Genomic DNA, 19,006 nt, shown 5'->3' with positions numbered 1-19,006 from the left:
CTGGTCACCAATCCTCAGAAAGGATGTGCTGGAGCTTAAGAGAGTCCAGAGAAGGGCAACTAAACTAATATGGGGACTGGAGGACCTCGATTATGAGCAACGACTACAAGCGCTAAATTTATTCTCACTGGAGAAGAGACGCTTGAGAGGAGATATGATAGCAATATACAAATATCTCAATGGGGATCCCAGCGTAAGTATGAAACTTTTCAGTTCCAGGTAGTGTAAGAGGACACGGAGCCATACGATGAGACTGGAAGAGAAGCGGTTTAACCCTAAGCTGCGTAGGGGGTTTTTCACTGTCAGGGCGTAAGGGTGTGGAACTCTCTTTCACAATCGGTGGTGTTGGAAGGAAGTATGGATAGTTTTAAAAGACTATTGGACATGCATCTTAGCGAAAACAATATACAGGGATGTGGGAAATTATTTTCTACACGCACACACACACACACACACACACACCAACACAGGTTGAGCTGGATGGACTATTGTCCTTATTCAACCTTACCAACTATGTAACTTAAGATATACAGTATCTCAAAAAAGTGAGTACACCCCTCACATTTTTGTAAATATTTTATTATATCTTTTCATGTGACAACACTGAAGAAATGACACTTTGCTATAATGTAAAGTAGTGAGTGTACAGCTTGTATAATAGTGTAAATTTGCTGTCCCCTCAAAATAACTCAACACACAGCCAATAATGTCTAAACCGCTGCCAACAAAAGTAAGTACATCCCTAAGTGAAAATGTCCAAATTGAGCCCAAAGTATCAATATTTTGTGTGGCCACCATTATTTTCCAGCACTACCTTAACCCTCTTGGGCATGGAGTTCACCAGAGCTTCACAGGTTGCCACTGGAGTCCTCTTCTACTCCTCCATGACAACATCACGGAGCTGGTGGATGTTAGAGATCATGCGCTCCTCCACCTTCTGTTTGAGGATGCCCCACAGATGCTCAATAGGGTTTAGGTCTGGAGACATGCATGGCCAGTCTATCACCTTTACCCTCAGCTTCTTTAGCAAGGCAGTGGTTGTCTTGGAGGTGTGTTTGGGGTCACTATCATGTTGGAATACTGAACTGCGGCCCAGTCTCCGAAGGGAGGGGATCATGCTCTGCTTCAGTATGTCACAGTACATGTTGGCATTCATGGTTCCCTCAATGAACTGTAGCTCCCCAGTGCTGGCAGCCCTCATGCAGCCTACAGCATTGGTACAAGTGACACAGTAGTAACCCCCAGAATTAGTGCAAGCGATCACAATAATAACCCCCATCATTTTAAGTAATCACAGTAATAACCACTAGAATTGGTGACAGTGACTATGATAATAACCACCAGAATTGGTGCAAATTATCACAATATTAAGTAAAAATGGGTGTACTTGCGCACTGCTATGTTGTGCTATTAAGTGCTATAAGACTACAAAACTTACTAAGAGGATCGCTCACACCTATACACACTTTCTAAACCTGTATCAATGTGCAAAAGTATGTTTAAAAGAGGTGCCGCGCTTCCAAATGCTTCCAATGCTTCCAAATGCTAATGTGCTAATATCCCTTTAAATCTGTTTGCATAGCAAATTTCAAACTCAGCATATCATATCAAACCATATATAACAATAACAAAACAAAACAAAATGAACAATGCATCAGTCCTTAAAGTGTCCTTTGGTTTGAATTTGCTTGCATATGCTCAATCTTTCATAAAAAAACAGGCTTGTGTTCACATATCCAAATGACTGCTTCCTTAATTAGTTTTCACCACTATGTGCTCCAATCATCTACATGCATTAGTGATAATCCCCTCATCTGATGTGCCCTCACCTGGGGGATAAGACCAACCAATGGTCTATATGCTCTTTTGTCCCTCTCTGGGGGTCTGTTTTATGTTGTTTCACTCCTTAGCAATCTTGAGATTAGAATCCTCCTTCTCTTACATTTATCTCCATACGCCCAAATCATAAAGAGAGAAAGATGGATATAGTGCTTTATCTTTTAAAACAACCGGTTTATTAAACACTAAGTATAAAAACACTCACATTTTCCTGGTGCTTAGAGTGCACCAAACTGTAAAAAGCATTCAGTTCTCACAGTGCAGGTATAAGACAATCATACAGTATATCCACGGTATGCTCACAATGCGCGCCTCAGCATGATGACAGATTGGCTCCTCCCCTACGAGTTATGCCAAAGGGTCCCATGGCTTCCTCAGGGGATATGTTTATCTCAGTTTTCTCTCTTTATGATTTGGGCGTATAGAGATAAACGTAAGAGAAGGAGAATTCTAAACTCAAGATTGCCAAGGAGTGAAACAGCATAAAACATATGCCCAGAGAGGGATAAAAGCACATATAGACCATTGGTTGGTCTTATCCCCCAGGTGAGGGCACACAGCGGATGAGGGGATTATCACTAATGCATGTGGATGATTGGAGCACATAGTGGTGAACACTAATTAAGGAAGCAGTCATTTGGATATGTGAACACAAGCCTGTTTTTTATAAAAGATTGAGTATATGCAATCAAATTCATACCAAAGGACACTTTATGGACTGATGCATTGTTCATTTTGTTTTGTTAATGTTATATATGGTTTGATATGATATGCTGATGTAGCACCCTATACATAGGTAGGTGCTAAGTTAGGATTTTTGGTGAGTGTAGGTAAATTTAGGCAGACCTGGCTGGCAGCCAGGCCGGTTTGTTTTGGTTTTGTGTGGGCTGGGGGTGGCTCAGAGTTAGCAGCTGGTGACTCACAGGCAGTGTCACTAAGACCTCCCTCTTCTTTCTAGTACTTTGCAGAAGGTACTGGAAAGAGAGGAGGAGAGGAGAGGTGGAGCTGCCTGGGGTGTGTTAAGGAGCCCTGACCAATCCCCAACCTGGATTGGCAGGGGACAGGCCCTGCCTGTAAAGGGCAAGTTACTTGGGCCTGGCTGAATGAGTGTTGGGCCTAACCACGTGTTAGCTGTTCCTGAGAGGCAAGAGTTGTGCAGGAGGAAGATAGATAGCAATAGTCTGCAAGCAAGAGTTGTGCAGGAGGAGATTGGAGAAGTGTTGTATACATAGTTGTCCTCTAATTGATTGATATACAATCCATAATTGATTGATATACAATCTGCTGGGCATCTCATAATTCTCTTACCCCATCCAAATTAATTTCCCTAATAAAGATAAAAAAAACAAGCACATGGACTCGTTTTCTGCCTGAGAGCAACTGAGGAGTGAACACCAGGCTGGGCAGGGTGAGAGGTGGGCCACATCACTTAGCAGCCCCTATGGGGGTACCGCTACACTGAGTCTGAAAATTACTATGCAAACAGATTTAAAGGGATTTTAGCAAATTCGTATTGGTAGCGCGCCACCACGTTTGAATATAATTAATCACAATAATAACCCCCAGCATTGATGCAAGTAATCACAGTAATAACCACTAGAATTGGTGACAGTGACCACAATAATAACCCTCAGTATGTGTCATTCACCATAGTAATAACCCCCTAGCCTTTGTGCAGGAAGAACTTGGCCAGGTAGCAGAGTGGCGTGACAGCGTCAGGACATCTCCTAGGCAATGCTCTTCCATCAGAATCCAGCTTCCCCGCTGTACTGATCAGTTCCTCAGGCTCTCTCCTTCTACTTTTTGCAGCTCTTCACATGGACATCTTAAGCATGCCTTTCTGAGCTTATCAGCTTCCTCATTGAGGAAGCAGACGGGCTCAGAGAGGTATGCTGACAGTGGAGGCACCGAGAGCCAGACAGAGACAGCCAAAGGGCCGTATGTGGCCCTGGGTCTACAATTTACTATAAACCCTGCATTTTCAGAAAATATACAGGTCGAGGGTGGGGGGTCAAATGTTTCAGGCTGCGTTGTGTTTTTCAAAAATTCACACAAATTTGGTCCATTTACCTGAGGTTTAAAAAGGGAAGCAAGGCCCAGTAGTGAAAGGGTTCAATGATCATTCATTCATCCTGAAAGGAGATAAAAATCACATTCCAAGGGCTTGTCCAGGGGATGCCATTTCAATGAACAGGTACAATAGTGTCATTGTATGGTAACCCTGTTGCAATGTTACAGTTTTTGCTTTTATATAATGGCACATTTATATGAGTCTGAATGGTCAATAGATGAGTTAATGAAGGTATAAATATTGACTTGAACACAAACAGAACTTACTTGGATACTACAGCTCCAGGCTTGGAGATGCCAGCTGGTAAACTGGCAGAAGGACAAGCGTGCCTAACTATGAGACGGATAATGCTGCGTACACAGTAGACATGTTCATTCGTTTTCGTCCAAATGCATTTTCGTCCGAATTTCAGGTATTTTCGTTATCGTTTTAAGAAACGATAACGAAAGTGCAGAGTCCGAAAAACGAAAGATCCGACATAAACAAATGCTTTATTTTCATTTTCGTTGCTACAACAGTTCGATATAGATAGGAGATTCGACATGATGATGACAATAACAATCTGTGTCCATCAAACCTGTGGTCGAATGTGCCTAACCTTAGCTCTATTAGTCCAAGATTATTCTACATAGAGAGAAAAGTTTCGACGTAGAGAGAAAAGATTCGACGTAGAGAGAAAAGATTCGACGTAGGGGAGGAAAGATAAATAAAAATAATGATGATGATGAATGTTATTGGCTGATTGTAACCAAAGAGGTGGAGCAGTAAAATAGCTAGAACTAAGTACACACGTACTTTGGCTTATGGTGTCTGTTGAAAGTTCTAAGAAGATTCGACGGAGCAGGTAAACTATACGGCATTGTACAGTTTAGCTGCTCCGTCAAATCTTCTTTGAACATTCGACAGACACCATAAGCCTTCAATGACAGATTCGACCTTAATTTGGATTTTCGGACGAATGCAATTTTTAACGAAAAACGAAATAAATAAAAACGAATTTCGGGAGTAACTAAATAAATTTATTTTTCAGACGAAAACGAAATTCCGAAACGAAATATTTCAGTGTGCACATGTCTAGTACACAGCCTGCGGAACATTACAGTGGCACATCGTACATGTGAGTTGGAGATTAGTGTAGGTGCAAAATAATAGAACGTACTATTATTATTACTGCTATACATCCTCTGAATTATGTGTATGTGGCAGTGTTTTTCAACTCCAGTTCTCAAGGCGCCCCAACAGGTCATGTTTTCAGGCTTACCATTATTTTGCACAGGTGATTTGATCAGTTTCACTGCCTTAGTAATTACCACAGCCGTTTCATCTGAGGGAAATCTTGAAAACATGACCTGTTGCGGCGCCTTGAGGACTGGAGTTGAGAAACACTGTTCTGTGGGACTCAGTGGTATATTAGGTGCACCTTGAGTCCTGGGCTGCACTCGGTTTTTGGACCGCCCGCCAGTTCAATGGGAGTCAGTGTTCATGGAATTTTTTTTTTTTTGCTTCAGATGTGCTTTTTTTGTTAAGTATACCTGTAGGATTTGGAAAGCAGTGTTTGAATTTTGAATCAAAGTAAAACTAAAGACAAAAATTTTTTTTCATTTTAGAGTGGAGAGAGATTAGAAACACTGTCAGATTTGTATTGCAGTCTGTGCCCTTGTTAGGGAGATCCCCCTTTTCCAATTGTCCTGTTTACCATTATCACAGAGAGTGTACGAAAATCCCAAAATTTGGGTTGGCCCGAGAACAGGAATAGAGGGGATATGGGGACACTAGTTCTGGTGACCCTGGTATCAGCCAGAGATTCCCTCACTTTGGATTGATTTCCTATCACTTCCTGTTTCAGCTATGGCAGTAAAGAGAAATCTCCCCAATGGGACAACATAGATAGCAAAAAAGAAAAACTTAGAGGTTATAACCTCCTTTATCCAAAATGAAAAAAAAAAGTTTTGCCTTCAGTGTTACTTTAAATCTCATACAGCAGTATACTGTTTGTAAATAACACATGCGAGAGTTGCAGATGATGACAAAATGATGCTTCAAGGTACAGTGAGTGTGCATATGTAATGTGCATGATTGTCACATTATCTTTAAAGCGGATGGTAGTAAACCTTTGTATAATAAAAAAAATTAAAAAATCTTCCTCCTGCAAGGCAATATCCTAATGTGCTTGTATGTACCTTATGAGAGACTTACCCTGAAACAAAGCCCTCCAGCAGTGTGCTGTCAACGCTACAAAGGCTTCCATCTTCACCCGGTCTTCCTTCCGGGTTCGCAGGCTGCCACGGCTTGAATGGCGGAGCCGCGAGCTTTAGGCACGGCACACAGCTTTGAAGGAACAGCATGGGTATGTTGTTTCTAGAGAGCGCATGCGCCATTGACGCCACCAACTGCTCACTAGAATGTCTCCTAAACGATGCACGTTTAGGAGATATTCATTTTACCTACAGGTATGCTTTATTATAAGTGTATGTTTGGGCAAAATAAATAAAACGTTCCATATATCTCTGCAATGCAGTATTATTAATAACATATGGATGGGAGGTAGTACAAGACGTGATAACCTTATTATAGAGAAAGTTTTAGGAGGGTTTTGTTTTTTAATCCAACAGAACTTTTATGAGTAGTGAAATGGGCATAAAAAAATGGGCATAAATGGGCATAAAGTAGCAACATCAATGCTGACAAAAAGCTGCACCTATGTTGCACTTATTGGGGTGGATAGACTAAAGGCAAATAGATTGTACACTTTGCAAGTGCAGTTGCACTCATTTTCCCCAGAGCTTAGTGAATGCAGTGAAGCTTCACTTTGCAAAGTATACCCAACCAAGTGCAAGGAAAATTAAAAAAAAAAACTGCATTTTGCTTGCACATGATTGGATGATGGAAATCAGCAGAGCTTCACCACATTTACTAAGCTCTGGGGAAAGTAAGCACAACTGCATTCAGTCAAAGGAATAGATAGAAAGGTCTTCACAATATTGTATACACAGAAGGAATGTATTACATAGACAATTGGTAATTTAGTAAATTGGCTAAAGACAAATTAATGAGAGATCTAATCACAGACTGTCCACAGGAAAAAGTGCAAAATAATATAGCAAAGCCTATATAATTACAATATAATCAGCTGATAAACTATGAAAACATAAACCAAAAGTGTATGTGTCATTTAAAATAAAGGAATATTTGGAACTTAGTAGGGTCCTTAGGCCACGTTTGCACCTGAGCATTCTGGGAAAAAAAACAGAAATGTGCGTTTCTGTAAACGCACAAAAAATCATTTATTCTATATGCCACCCCAAACGTGGTAGCAGCCCAGTGTTTTGTTGCGCGATTGCCATGCAACACAATGCACGAGAAACGTGGGATGAAAAACGCACTTGGCTTAGTGACAGAAAAGGTACATGAGCTACTTTACCACGTTTGTCACTTGTAAGGAAGCCCATTCAAGTAAATAGGCTGCCCTATGCTGTTGCACGACAATGCGCCAAAAAACACAGGAAAAAAATGTAATGTGTTGTGACGCTCAGGTGTGAATGGAGCCTTAGACATAACAGATCACAAATGAGTATATGGCATTTGTAGCTTGAGTACACTGGACCTAAAAAACATAAGAGCCACTGTTAAAATTCAGTAGGAGCTGCAGCTATTGGACAGCAAGTAGCCACATTCTTAAATTTTCAGATTTTTTTTTTGGGTAACTTCAGTGATCAGTTTCTATTATGGGAGTGATATATTAATCTCTGCTTTCCATTTGTTATAAGGTAGGTACCCCAGCTTAGATCCACACCTTAGCTATCAGCTTCTTGGCAGTACAATACCACATGCAAAAGGGGTGTAGATAAACATAATCTTAAACACTCAGGAGGACCCAACTGGCATAGCTGAAGGTCTAGATCTCCCAGGAAACCTATGACGTCATAGGATATTGTTTACTTTCAGTAAACCTGCATCTGTGGGCAAGAACCATAACAAGTGAAAAAAAGGAATAATGGATTATGGATTCTATCTTGCTAACCAAATTGAGGTAAATAGGTAAGATGAAGTAAATGAATAGATGAGTGAGCTTATTAGTAAGTTTCAGGGAGATTAAATTGGTGGCTGGTTAGAACTTCTTCACAGGTCTCATCATCACTAGGACCACAAAATCTTTCTATTATAAGCCTGGGCCTGTGTACTGGGGTCCTGGAAGGCTGTATAGATTTCCAAAATAATTTGATTTGGAGAAGCTCTCTAACCATTGCGTCAGTCAAACAATTATCTGCAAGCAAAAGTAATATAGGCCCAAATTGCCTGGTGACCATGTGTCTAAGCTGAATGACGTATCAGAAACGCATAGAATTGGGCAAATTAAATTCCTCTTTTAAATCCAAAAAGTTGCCCAGCAATTAAGATCTGAGCTAAAATGGATGTGGCACCATACAAAGCTCAGGCAAGGATCAATTCTGCTAAAGCAGAGTGTAACTATTAATGCAAGTAATATCTAGCTTGGATATACATAACTGTGTCTCATAGCCTGAGAGTCAACATCAGGTAGGAATTGCTTGTTTTCATTGTTTTTCTTTAGATATTTATAGGTCCCTAACCATCTCACCAGCCTCTTCCTGGTGCTGGTCTTCGGCCATCTTGATTGCGCATTGGCAGGAGTGCAGTCATCCCAGCGCACACAGGGAGTGTGCCAGAAAGTAAACTGAGCTATAGCTCATTGTCCATTCTACTGGGGATTGCAAACAGGCAAGTAAGTGTATTATATTGCATGTCTCATCTGCAACAAAAGACCTGCCTGTTCACAATTTGTAACTTTTTGCCTTCAGTTCTACTTTAATACCATTTTTGGTTGGGGTGGTCACCAAAGTTCTCTTTCAATTTTAAAACAACCTGCATGCTTTTTTTGTACTTGGAAATATATAGGTGGAGAATGAAGGTGATCAAAGTAGAAGTGCTTTGTCTAAGGTAGCCCATGTTTAAAGTTATGTATGAGACACACGGTGTGTAGTGCTCACTCCCACAGGAGCCCAAAGTTTAAGGTCCCTAGGGTCTTTTCCCTTAGTAGCACCCGCACCCAGGCACACAGTCACAGTCACTACTTTGGCTCAATGAACATTCTAGAAGTATGCTTTTCTGATGCTTTTTTTGCAGATATTGAACTTGGATAAGAGTAGGATGACTGTGGGACACTCCAGTAACTCTAGTAGCAACTTGAGGACACCAACCTTCCTCCTATTATTGTGTGCAGAGTCCTTGCACAAGCAAATAGTGGACTGAACTGTACCAGGACACCAGGCACAATGTCCCCTTTGAGCAATGCTGACTTTAGCAAAGCACACACACAGCACACAGGGATAGCAACAGCACACAGTCTCAGGGATCTTTTACTCCAGTCTGTACTCATTAATGTCCTTGCATAGTTGGACGCCTCTTTCCAATAGCTTCCAGACAACTCTTCAGTGATACCAGACCCGAGTCCCTAAGTCGGCTCCAGCAACTTTTAGCAAAATAGGCTCCCCAGCTAGCCTACCTTAGTCCTTGATACGCAGTAGACACATGGCATCCCTTTGAACCCCTCTGCTCCAAGTCACAGAGTATTTATGCTCCTTCCTAGTCACCATCTGGGCATCTCTCCCCAGGGATTGGCCAGGGCTGCATAAATAGTCAGTTGCTAATCTGACTCTACCAGCCCACTATCTTCCTGAACCTTTCCAGATAGACAGGGGGAAGCAGTCAACATTGCAGCTAGCGAAATACAGAACAGATCAAAACAATCACATGCAGCTCAACTGATTACAGTGAGCCAGCAACTAAATGTATCTAGCATAGCACCTATCTAGGAGGGTGCTATATGTGGAAGAGATGTGGTTGGAGAATTATAGAGAATAAAGGCAGCCCAAGTGCAATAATGGAAATGCTAAAAAGATAGTCACATAGATACAAATTATTCTGCTAACCATTTTTTTCACTTAAAAAGTGATTTTGCAACCAATGTGGTTGATTTACTAAAGACAAAAAGGCTGTTCACTTTGAAAGAAAAATTTAACTTTCCAGGGGAATTTTCCTTTAGCTTAGTAAATGTGTTGAAAAGTCACTTTGTTTAGAATACCTGTAAGCAGTGGCGGTGCGTCCATAAGTGTGCACGGGCGTCGCCCCCTCTCTCCTGCCAGCCCCTCTATCACCAATAGATAGATTCATGCATTGCATGAATCTATCTATGGCCACCGCTGCCAACCCCTATTCAAGCGCCCGGACCCTTTTCGGGCGCCTGAATTACAGTGGCGGGGGGTGTTTTTGAAGCACCTGATTAGAACCATAGGCTCTAATAGGCGTCAAAAAAGGCGACCTGCGAGCGACATGCTGGGTGCTTGCAGGTCACTCAGCTGTGTTAGAAAAGCGAATAAATATTCACTTTCCTAACACTCAACCGACTCTCCGCCAATCAGGTGCTCGGGTCTGTTACCCATCACCTGATTGGCTGAAACGACAGGCGCCGCTATTGGACGCCCAGCAGGAGGAGAGGACGGGAGATGAGGACGGCAGGAGACGCATGGATCCCGCTCGTCGCCGTCACCCGCTGCCCCACCAAGACAGGGTATGTGCCGGGCAGACGGCAAACGAGTGGGGGTCACACTGGGGGCATTCAAGGGCACACTGGCAGCATTTAATGGACACACTGGCAGCATTTGATGGGCACACTGGCAGCATATGATGTGCACACTAGCGGCATTTGATGGCACAGTGGCAGCGTTTGATGGCACAGTGGCAGTGTTTAATGGGCACAGTGGCAGCGTTTAATGGGCACAGTGGCAGCGTTTGGCACAGTGGCTGCAATTGAGGGCACAGTGGCAGCGTTTGAGGGCACAATGGCAGCATTTGATGGGCACAGTGGCAGCGTTTGGGCACAGTGGCAGCGTTTGATGGCACAGTGGCAGCGTTTGATGGCACAGTGGCAGCATTTGATGGGCACAGTGGCAGCGTTTGATGGCACAGTGTCTACAATTGATGGCACAGTGGCAGAATTTGATGCCACAGTGGCAGAGTTTGATGGCACAGTGTCTGCAATTAATGGCACAGTGGCAGCATTTGATGGGCACAGTGGCAGCGTTTGATGGCACAGTGTCTGCAATTAATGGCACAGTGGCAGCATTTGATGCCACAGTGGCAGTGTTTGATGGCACAATGGCTGCAATTGATGATTTTTTTTCAAAATTTTTTTGTGTCCCCGCCCCCGCCACTGCCTGTAAGCATGTCCCTGATTGGCCCCCAGCAATGACCATGCTGGTCCTGGGCACCTCCCTTCATCTTCATGAGACATAATTAAGTTGGTGTTGCTAACACACTTACATGGCTTTCAAATACCCATAATGTGAAGAGTGCCTTTGAAGCATTTCCGTATGCTCTGATTCAGATCTAGTATGCCTGAAACTATAAGCAGTTATTTACTTTATCAGCACTGAAATTCTATCTGTGCAGGTCTTATCTTTGCAGAGCAGATCAGCGTTTCAGATCAGCGTTTTGAGTTTCCAGTGTGAGTGCTGTGCGGGCTGCCCTCCCACGTCCTACCAACTCATGATTTAATTGGTTGCCAACAGGAATAGAGATAGTTGCAGAGAGGGGGAGAGAGGCGGGAGGAGGTGCAGGTTGTGCTCTCTCCCTCCTGTCTGTATACAGGTGCTAACACAGGATCATTCTCAGATCAGACTGTACAGGGTTTGATTACCTCCTTCTATCTCCTCCCCAGACTGCTCCTGTCCCAGCAGCAGAAATTGTACGTGGGTGGAGGTAATCAAACCCTGTACAGTCCGATTTGAGAGCATTCTGCTTTATCTCCTGTATACAGACAGGAGGGAGAGGAGCCTGGAAAGAGAGCACAGCCCACACCTCCTCCTGGCACTCTACTCTTCTGTGCTGCTGTCACTACTCCTGTAGTAATGAGAGGGATGTGGTGGGATGAGAGGTTTTGTGCTAGGGGAGAGGATTTTAAGGGGGTAGGAGTAACAGAATTAGTGCAAGGAGGGGGGATCTGGAGGGGGGGTGGGGAATTCGTGCTAGGAGGGGATTTGGAACTTAATTTTTGCTAGTAGGGGTGATCTGGAAAGGGGGAGGGATTTGTCCTAGGAGAGGGATTTGGTGGAGGATTTGTGCTAGCAGGAGGGGGGGGGGACAGAATTTGTTTTAGAAGGGAGGATTTGTGCTAACGGGGGGGTTTGAAGGGGGGAGGAGGAACAGAATTTGTGCTAGGAAGGGGGGTTTGAGAAGGAGGGGATGGGGGGTTATGCTAGTAGGGGGGATTTGGAAGGGGGAGGAGGAGCAGAATTTGTACTAGGAGGGGAGATTTGATGGGGGGGTAGATTTACAACCCAAAGACCACTGAACTCTGCCCCACAAAGTACATTTTAGGGCTTGTGCACACCAAGTGCAGTGTGGTAACATGAGTGAAATCACGTGTCTTACTGCAATGCACAAAAATGCGCTGTCTTTTGCAGATGCTTGTGAGTGTCATTGATTCTTAATGGCACCACCAAGCATCTAGCAAATGTGCGTGGGTTTGCACCCACTAAAATGCATGGTTCTACAGTAGCATGAGTTTTGGATGCTGCCTGATTTTAATAATCATGCCAGCACCTTTTGTGCATGTTTCATGCGCACATAGCAGTACATTAAAAAACTAAATACATTGATCGGACATTCCGACAACAAAATCCATTGGATTTTTTCCGACTGATTTTGGGCTAAACTTGTCTTGCATACACACGGTCACACAAAGTTGTCGTAAAATCCGAACGTTCTGAACGTGATGACGTAAAACATGTATGTCGGGACTATAAACGGGGCAGTAGCCAATAACTTTCGTCTCTTAATTTATTCTGAGCGTACGTGGCACCTTGTGCGTCGGATTTGTGTACACACGATCGAAATTTAAACGATCGGATTTTGTTGTCGGAAAATTTGATATTCTGCTCTCAAACTTTGTGTCGGAAATTCAGACGGAAAAAGTCAGATGGAGCCCACACACGATCGGAATTTCCGACAACACAATCCGATTTGGAAAATCTGACCGTGTGTACAGGGCATTAGACTGGTGTGCCCTGAGATTGTGCACAATTCTAAACGGTGCAAAAATGCTTGAGAAATACTGGATTGGATCACCTTAGTAGGGAGCCTTCAGTCCCAGTAATCATTTTATACCCAAGTAAAGAAAAATTTGAGTGTGACTGCTCCCAGTAGCTAAATCCAAAAAGAATGGTCAATGTTTCTAAATACCATAATTGGATGACACTCCAGTCTAACATTTTTTCCTCTTGATTTATTTTATTGAAGAGGTAGCCAATCTCCCCTTTCTCATCAGCCAAATACAGAACCTTGCAGTAAACCAAGTTTGCTTAGTATTATCCTGGATTCTACAACAGCTGTGGCGATTTCTGCATACCTTTATAGTAGTCTTCAATGGATCAGAAAGTCATACGTCATCTTATCCTTTACTTTTTCAAATAGATCATTAACTGCAATAACGGAAGATCTGCCATGTTCTTTGCACGTTGTACACTCAGTAATAATTAACTTTAATTTTACCTGTCAACCTTTAGCTGTGAAATAGCACATCTCTTTTTCAGAAGGATCTGAGATCAGAAGACACTCCATTATGGATGATAGGATAAGAAGAGACTCTTCTCCATCTTTTGATGGCAAAATAGAAGACAGGACTGAAAAATTACATCTCAAGCGTGAACTTGGCCTGGTTAGTGCTGTGTCACTGATAGCTGGCACCATGATTGGCTCTGGTATCTTCATGTCCCCTCAGTGGGTCCTCTATTACATGGGCAGCCCTGGAGCCAGCCTGTTAATATGGGCAGCCTGTGGTGTTCTAGCAATGTTAGGTGCTCTTTCCTATGCTGAACTTGGCACTGTTATAAAGGAATCTGGAGGGGACTACATTTATATTTTACGGAATGTTGGCACCTTACCAGCTTTCCTCCTGGCATATACCTCGGTCATTGTGGTCAGACCAGCTGGCATTTCTGCTGTCTCCTTAAGTTTTGCAGAATATGTGGTGGCTGCCTTCTACCAGGACTGCCCACCGCCTCAGGTAGTGGTGAAGTGTACAGCAGCTGCCTGTATCCTTGTCTTGAGCATCATCAACTGCCTCAATGTCAGGCTTTCTGCCGCTATCACTAACTTCTTCACGGCTGCCAAACTGTTGGTATTGCTGGTCATAATTGTGGGTGGTATGGTCCTCTTGGCCCAAGGAAACACTCAGGTCTTCCAGAATGCCTTTGAAAATACGGCTGCAGGATTTGGTCCAGTTGGAGTGGCTTTTTATCAAGGACTCTGGTCTTATGATGGATGGAACAATCTGAATTACGTAACTGAAGAAGTGAAGAATCCTGAGGTTGGTGGGAGCATTGTAAACTGTTTATGATCTGTACTTACATACCAGATGTTTCATATTTCAAGGGACTCTATGGGTTACCTGTGAATGAGGGACAAGGCTACATCCATAAATCAGTGAGGCTGGCCATACACGGTGCAAATTTTTGCCGCTAGTGATAATTGCAAGAGAATCCGGCAGGCTGGTTGTACCCAAATTGATTGATCAACTTGGTATATTCAGCCTGAGCGTTAACAGTTTTAATTTTAGATTCAAACTGTGTATGGCTGGTCTAAAGCTAGCCAGACACTGGTAGCCTTTCAAGGGAATAGTTGTACAATAAGATCTTGTTGGTACATTATGGAGTAAAGTGTGGTGCTGCGCTAATCCCAATGAGATTGGCGCATATTGGCTCTGTGCTCGTGAGCGTCTTATAGTGCACCAAAATAGGCTTTACAAATATAACAATAAAAAGATAACCTCATATAACAAATGTGTCCTTGAGTGCTGATAGTGTGTATGGTCAAGGAAATCGTAATAAATACACAATAAATAATAGTAAATATAACGTGCAAAGTTGTTAGTGCTTAAATATCACAGTAGCAAACATAAATGTATGGGTGCATATAGCTACGGTAAAAATAGCAGCTGGCTAAAACTATCACCAATCGCCAACTAGCTACAAACAATATAAATCTACACATTCATAAGTGCATATATAGCCAAAGTGCATCCAGTGCAAGTTAAATGTGGCTAAGTGCTAAAAGTTCATAAACATGCATGCAAGACTGCGTGCAAAATATTAACAGGTGCAGTGCTCCTTGCGGCGAAACGCAATCAATCAAAAGTCCATAATACGTGTATTGACTTCCGTGCTAAACATGGGTGCTAAACATGGGTGACAGTGGTGGTCAGTCTTCATGCAACAGTGTGCACATTAGTGGGCAGTGGCCCCTTACCTGAAGGTAATGGGGTAATCTCGTTTAGCCAATCAGAGGCATGGCAGCCTTTGTAGAGACCCTAGGTATACTCTGTAATGGAGGATGGTGGAAATATGGTCCTATCCTGATCGCTTCTATTGTAGGGGCGTCTGGTCCTTCCAAGTAGTGTCCCGGGGTCACCCAGATAGATTAAGAAAGGAAGCCCACAATAGTATAGTATTGCATGGAAGCGTATCACTTTTATTACAACATAAAATACAGTACTCACATTAAACATTAAAAACCGGGTGGAGATCCGACGAGCGGCGAGCTCGTAATGCAAATAACAGTCAGAGAGTGCCTGTCCCGTCCCTATGCATGACGTCACGGTCACGTGACTTCTTCAGGGGATCCCCTGAAGAAGTCACGTGACCGTGACGTCATGCATAGGGACGGGACAGGCACTCTCTGACTGTTATTTGCATTACGAGCTCGCCGCTCGTCGGATCTCCACCCGGTTTTTAATGTTTAATGTGAGTACTGTATTTTATGTTGTAATAAAAGTGATACGCTTCCATGCAATACTATACTATTGTGGGCTTCCTTTCTTAATCTATCTGGGTGACCCCGGGACACTACTTGGAAGGACCAGATGCCCCTACAATAGAAGCGATCAGGATAGGACCATATTTCCACCATCCTCCATTACAGAGTATACCTAGGGTCTCTACAAAGGCTGCCATGCCTCTGATTGGCTAAACGAGATTACCCCATTACCTTCAGGTAAGGGGCCACTGCCCACTAATGTGCACACTGTTGCATGAAGACTGACCACCACTGTCACCCATGTTTAGCACCCATGTTTAGCACGGAAGTCAATACACGTTTTATGGACTTTTGATTGATTGCGTTTCGCCGCAAGGAGCACTGCACCTGTTAATATTTTGCACGCAGTCTTGCATGCATGTTTATGAACTTTTAGCACTTAGCCACATTTAACTTGCACTGGATGCACTTTGGCTATATATGCACTTATGAATGTGTAGATTTATATTGTTTGTAGCTAGTTGGCGATTGGTGATAGTTTTAGCCAGCTGCTATTTTTACCGTAGCTATATGCACCCATACATTTATGTTTGCTACTGTGATATTTAAGCACTAACAACTTTGCACGTTATATTTACTATTATTTATTGTGTATTTATTACAATTTCCTTGACCATACACACTATCAGCACTCAAGGACACATTTGTTATATGAGGTTATCTTTTTATTGTTATATTTGTAAAGCCTATTTTGGTGCACTATAAGACGCTCACGAGCACAGAGCCAATATGCGCCAATCTCATTGGGATTAGCGCAGCACCACACTTTACTCCATTTTGTTTTAACTGGGGACAGGCTGTACCCCATTCGGTGTATGCTGCTTTTCCCTGTGTTTATTGAGATTGGGTGTCCCTCCTCCTCTCTCCCCAACCCCGTTCACGATAGCGCAGGAATACCCCACAATTATCTTGTTGGTACATTGCTGCTGTCTGCTAGACATCCTGTGCTCATTCCCTCAGAGTTGTGTCTCACTAACCAGGTGAAACCAGAGGGAAAAGTCAAAGAAAAGAACACTAATCCAGCCTACATCTAATGACTGGTAAGCTGCAATATAATACATTTTTGGTTTTGGGTTTATTACCACTTTAAAGCAAATAGCAATATGCTAACTGTAGCAAGCTGTAATATGCAATCATTATTTGTTTTTAATTAGTTGGATGGTAAAACAGATGTTTTTTTTGAGAAATAAGTCTCTATACAGTACATTGTACAATGTAGACAAGGATGCAGAAAACTGAATAAAATGGCAGCGTTATGTTTGCCATTATTTTGGTGAATATTGTGCACTGCAACTGGATGTACCATTATATGAAGATACTCTACAAACTTTGTCCATTGCATAATTGCCAAATTTTGATTCATGAGTTGCTACTGTGGTTGAACAGAAATCGATCTACCAACTGACTTCTGTTCAACTACCCTGTCAGTATTTTCTCGCTGATTTGTGTATTCTAACAGTGGAAGGGGAGGATCTCCCTGCTGTCAGAATACAATGACACATTGGGGAGGATTCCCATACCCACATTGAGTGTGTGTGTATGGGAAATCGGGTTAGTTTTTTTTATTCAATTCAACCCGCTGGTTGAATAAAAAAAAAAAAAAAAAAACTGACCAATGTATGGCCAGCTTTAGACAGGAAGTGTTTTACCTACAGAATCACAAGATGAAAATAAAGAAAAAGGGCCTGAAAAAAGAAAACTAATGCAGCTATCACATCTAGGAACTGGTAAGCAGCAATATATCACATTTTTGGTTCTAGGGTTTAGATATGCCTTAACTGTATTATATGTGATATAATTTGGTTATCCAAATATCAAAGTGCAATATTGCTGGAGACTTCTCTATAGAGAATTTTGATGCACATGATAATAGTCTCTTGGCTTAGAATATTTGACTAACACAAAATCTATTCTAGATGGAATAAGATATATACAATCTAAGACAGGGTCAGCAACTCGTTGATTGCAGACAGGTGATAGGTAGATCACGTCCCTTCCTTGCTAACCCACGTAACCTGAATAGGAGCAGGGGGTGTCATTTACTTGAACCGATCCTCTTTATTTCCCTTCTGCAAGCTTCTCCTCCTCTCCTTCCTGCTGCCGCAGGAGGAAAATAAAGGATCGGTTCAAGTAAACGCTGCCCCTACCATCCCCCTGTCCAGGGTCCCCTTCCTTCTGTTGGCCGGGCCCCACTGTTCTCCTAGTTCCCCCCCCCCACTCAGTTTGCGAATGAACAGGAAGACTTCGCAGAGCAATTCCTGTTCATTCATTCTGTACAGCTGAGGCTGCAGAGATATAGATTGAGGACTATGTCCTCAATCACTTTCTCTGTCTCAAAATTTAGACATCTGTTTAGACCAGTGTTTCTCAAACTGTGTGCCGCGGGAGAAATGCAGGTGTGCCATGGGATATTTCGGAGAGCCGTCAGCAAAGATGGGATATTTCGAGGAGTCATCAGCAAAGATGGCAGTCTGCAATGGTTGGAGCGCAGCAAGACAAGCAGCGTTCGCCAGAAAGTGGACCACCGGGAGGAAATGACCCGTTTTCAGAGCATATGGGATAGTAGTCTATACTAAAGAGGCTGCAACACTCCTTTCTCAGGAGAGAATGAGCCCTGTACCTGTGTAACAACGTCTGTGTGTACCAACTTCACCAGCATCACCAGCACCATGGAAGCACCTTCTACAGTATGTATGTCTGTATCATTAACAAACTGCGCAACATTAGGCCCAAGTCAGAACCCTGGCAATAAAAACACTGACACTGTCCACTGCCCTACTGACATTGTCCACACACCGTGCACTGCCCTAATGGCACTGTCCACTGCTCTACTGACACTGTCCACTGCCCTACTGACACTGTCCACACACCGTGCACTACCCTACTGACGCTATCCACAGACCATCCACTGCTCTACTGACACTGTCCACTGCCCTACTGACACTGTCCACACATCGTCCACTGCTCTTCTGACACTGTCCACACGCCATCCACTGCTCTACTGACACTGCCCACACACCGTCCACTGCTCTACTGACACCGTCCACTGCTCTACTGACACTGTCCACACACCGTCCACTGCCCTACTGGCACTGTCCACACACTGTACACTGCTCTACTGACACTGTCCACACGCCATCCACTGCTCTACTGACACTGCCCACACACCGTCCACTGCTCTACTGACACCGTCCACTGCTCTACTGA

At 43.1% G+C, this 19,006-nt stretch overlaps 1 protein-coding gene across 1 annotated transcript in view; it reads left to right on the top strand.

Moving 5' to 3' along the window:
* The first annotated feature begins 13,517 nt into the window (after positions 1-13,517).
* LOC141139329 (b(0,+)-type amino acid transporter 1-like) overlaps positions 13,518-19,006 on the top strand; it is a 32,468-nt gene continuing 26,979 nt past the window's right edge. Inside the window, exon 1 of the mRNA XM_073625336.1 lies at positions 13,518-14,294. Within this exon, the coding sequence (XP_073481437.1) occupies positions 13,548-14,294 (747 nt within the window). The 5' untranslated portion in view covers positions 13,518-13,547. The remainder of the gene's footprint in view (positions 14,295-19,006) is intronic.

This window comes from Aquarana catesbeiana, linkage group LG04 (assembly GCF_042186555.1).
Source record: "Aquarana catesbeiana isolate 2022-GZ linkage group LG04, ASM4218655v1, whole genome shotgun sequence".
In the NCBI taxonomy this organism is placed as follows: Eukaryota; Metazoa; Chordata; class Amphibia; order Anura; family Ranidae; genus Aquarana; species Aquarana catesbeiana.
This window is presented reverse-complemented; position numbering and strand designations above follow the sequence as displayed.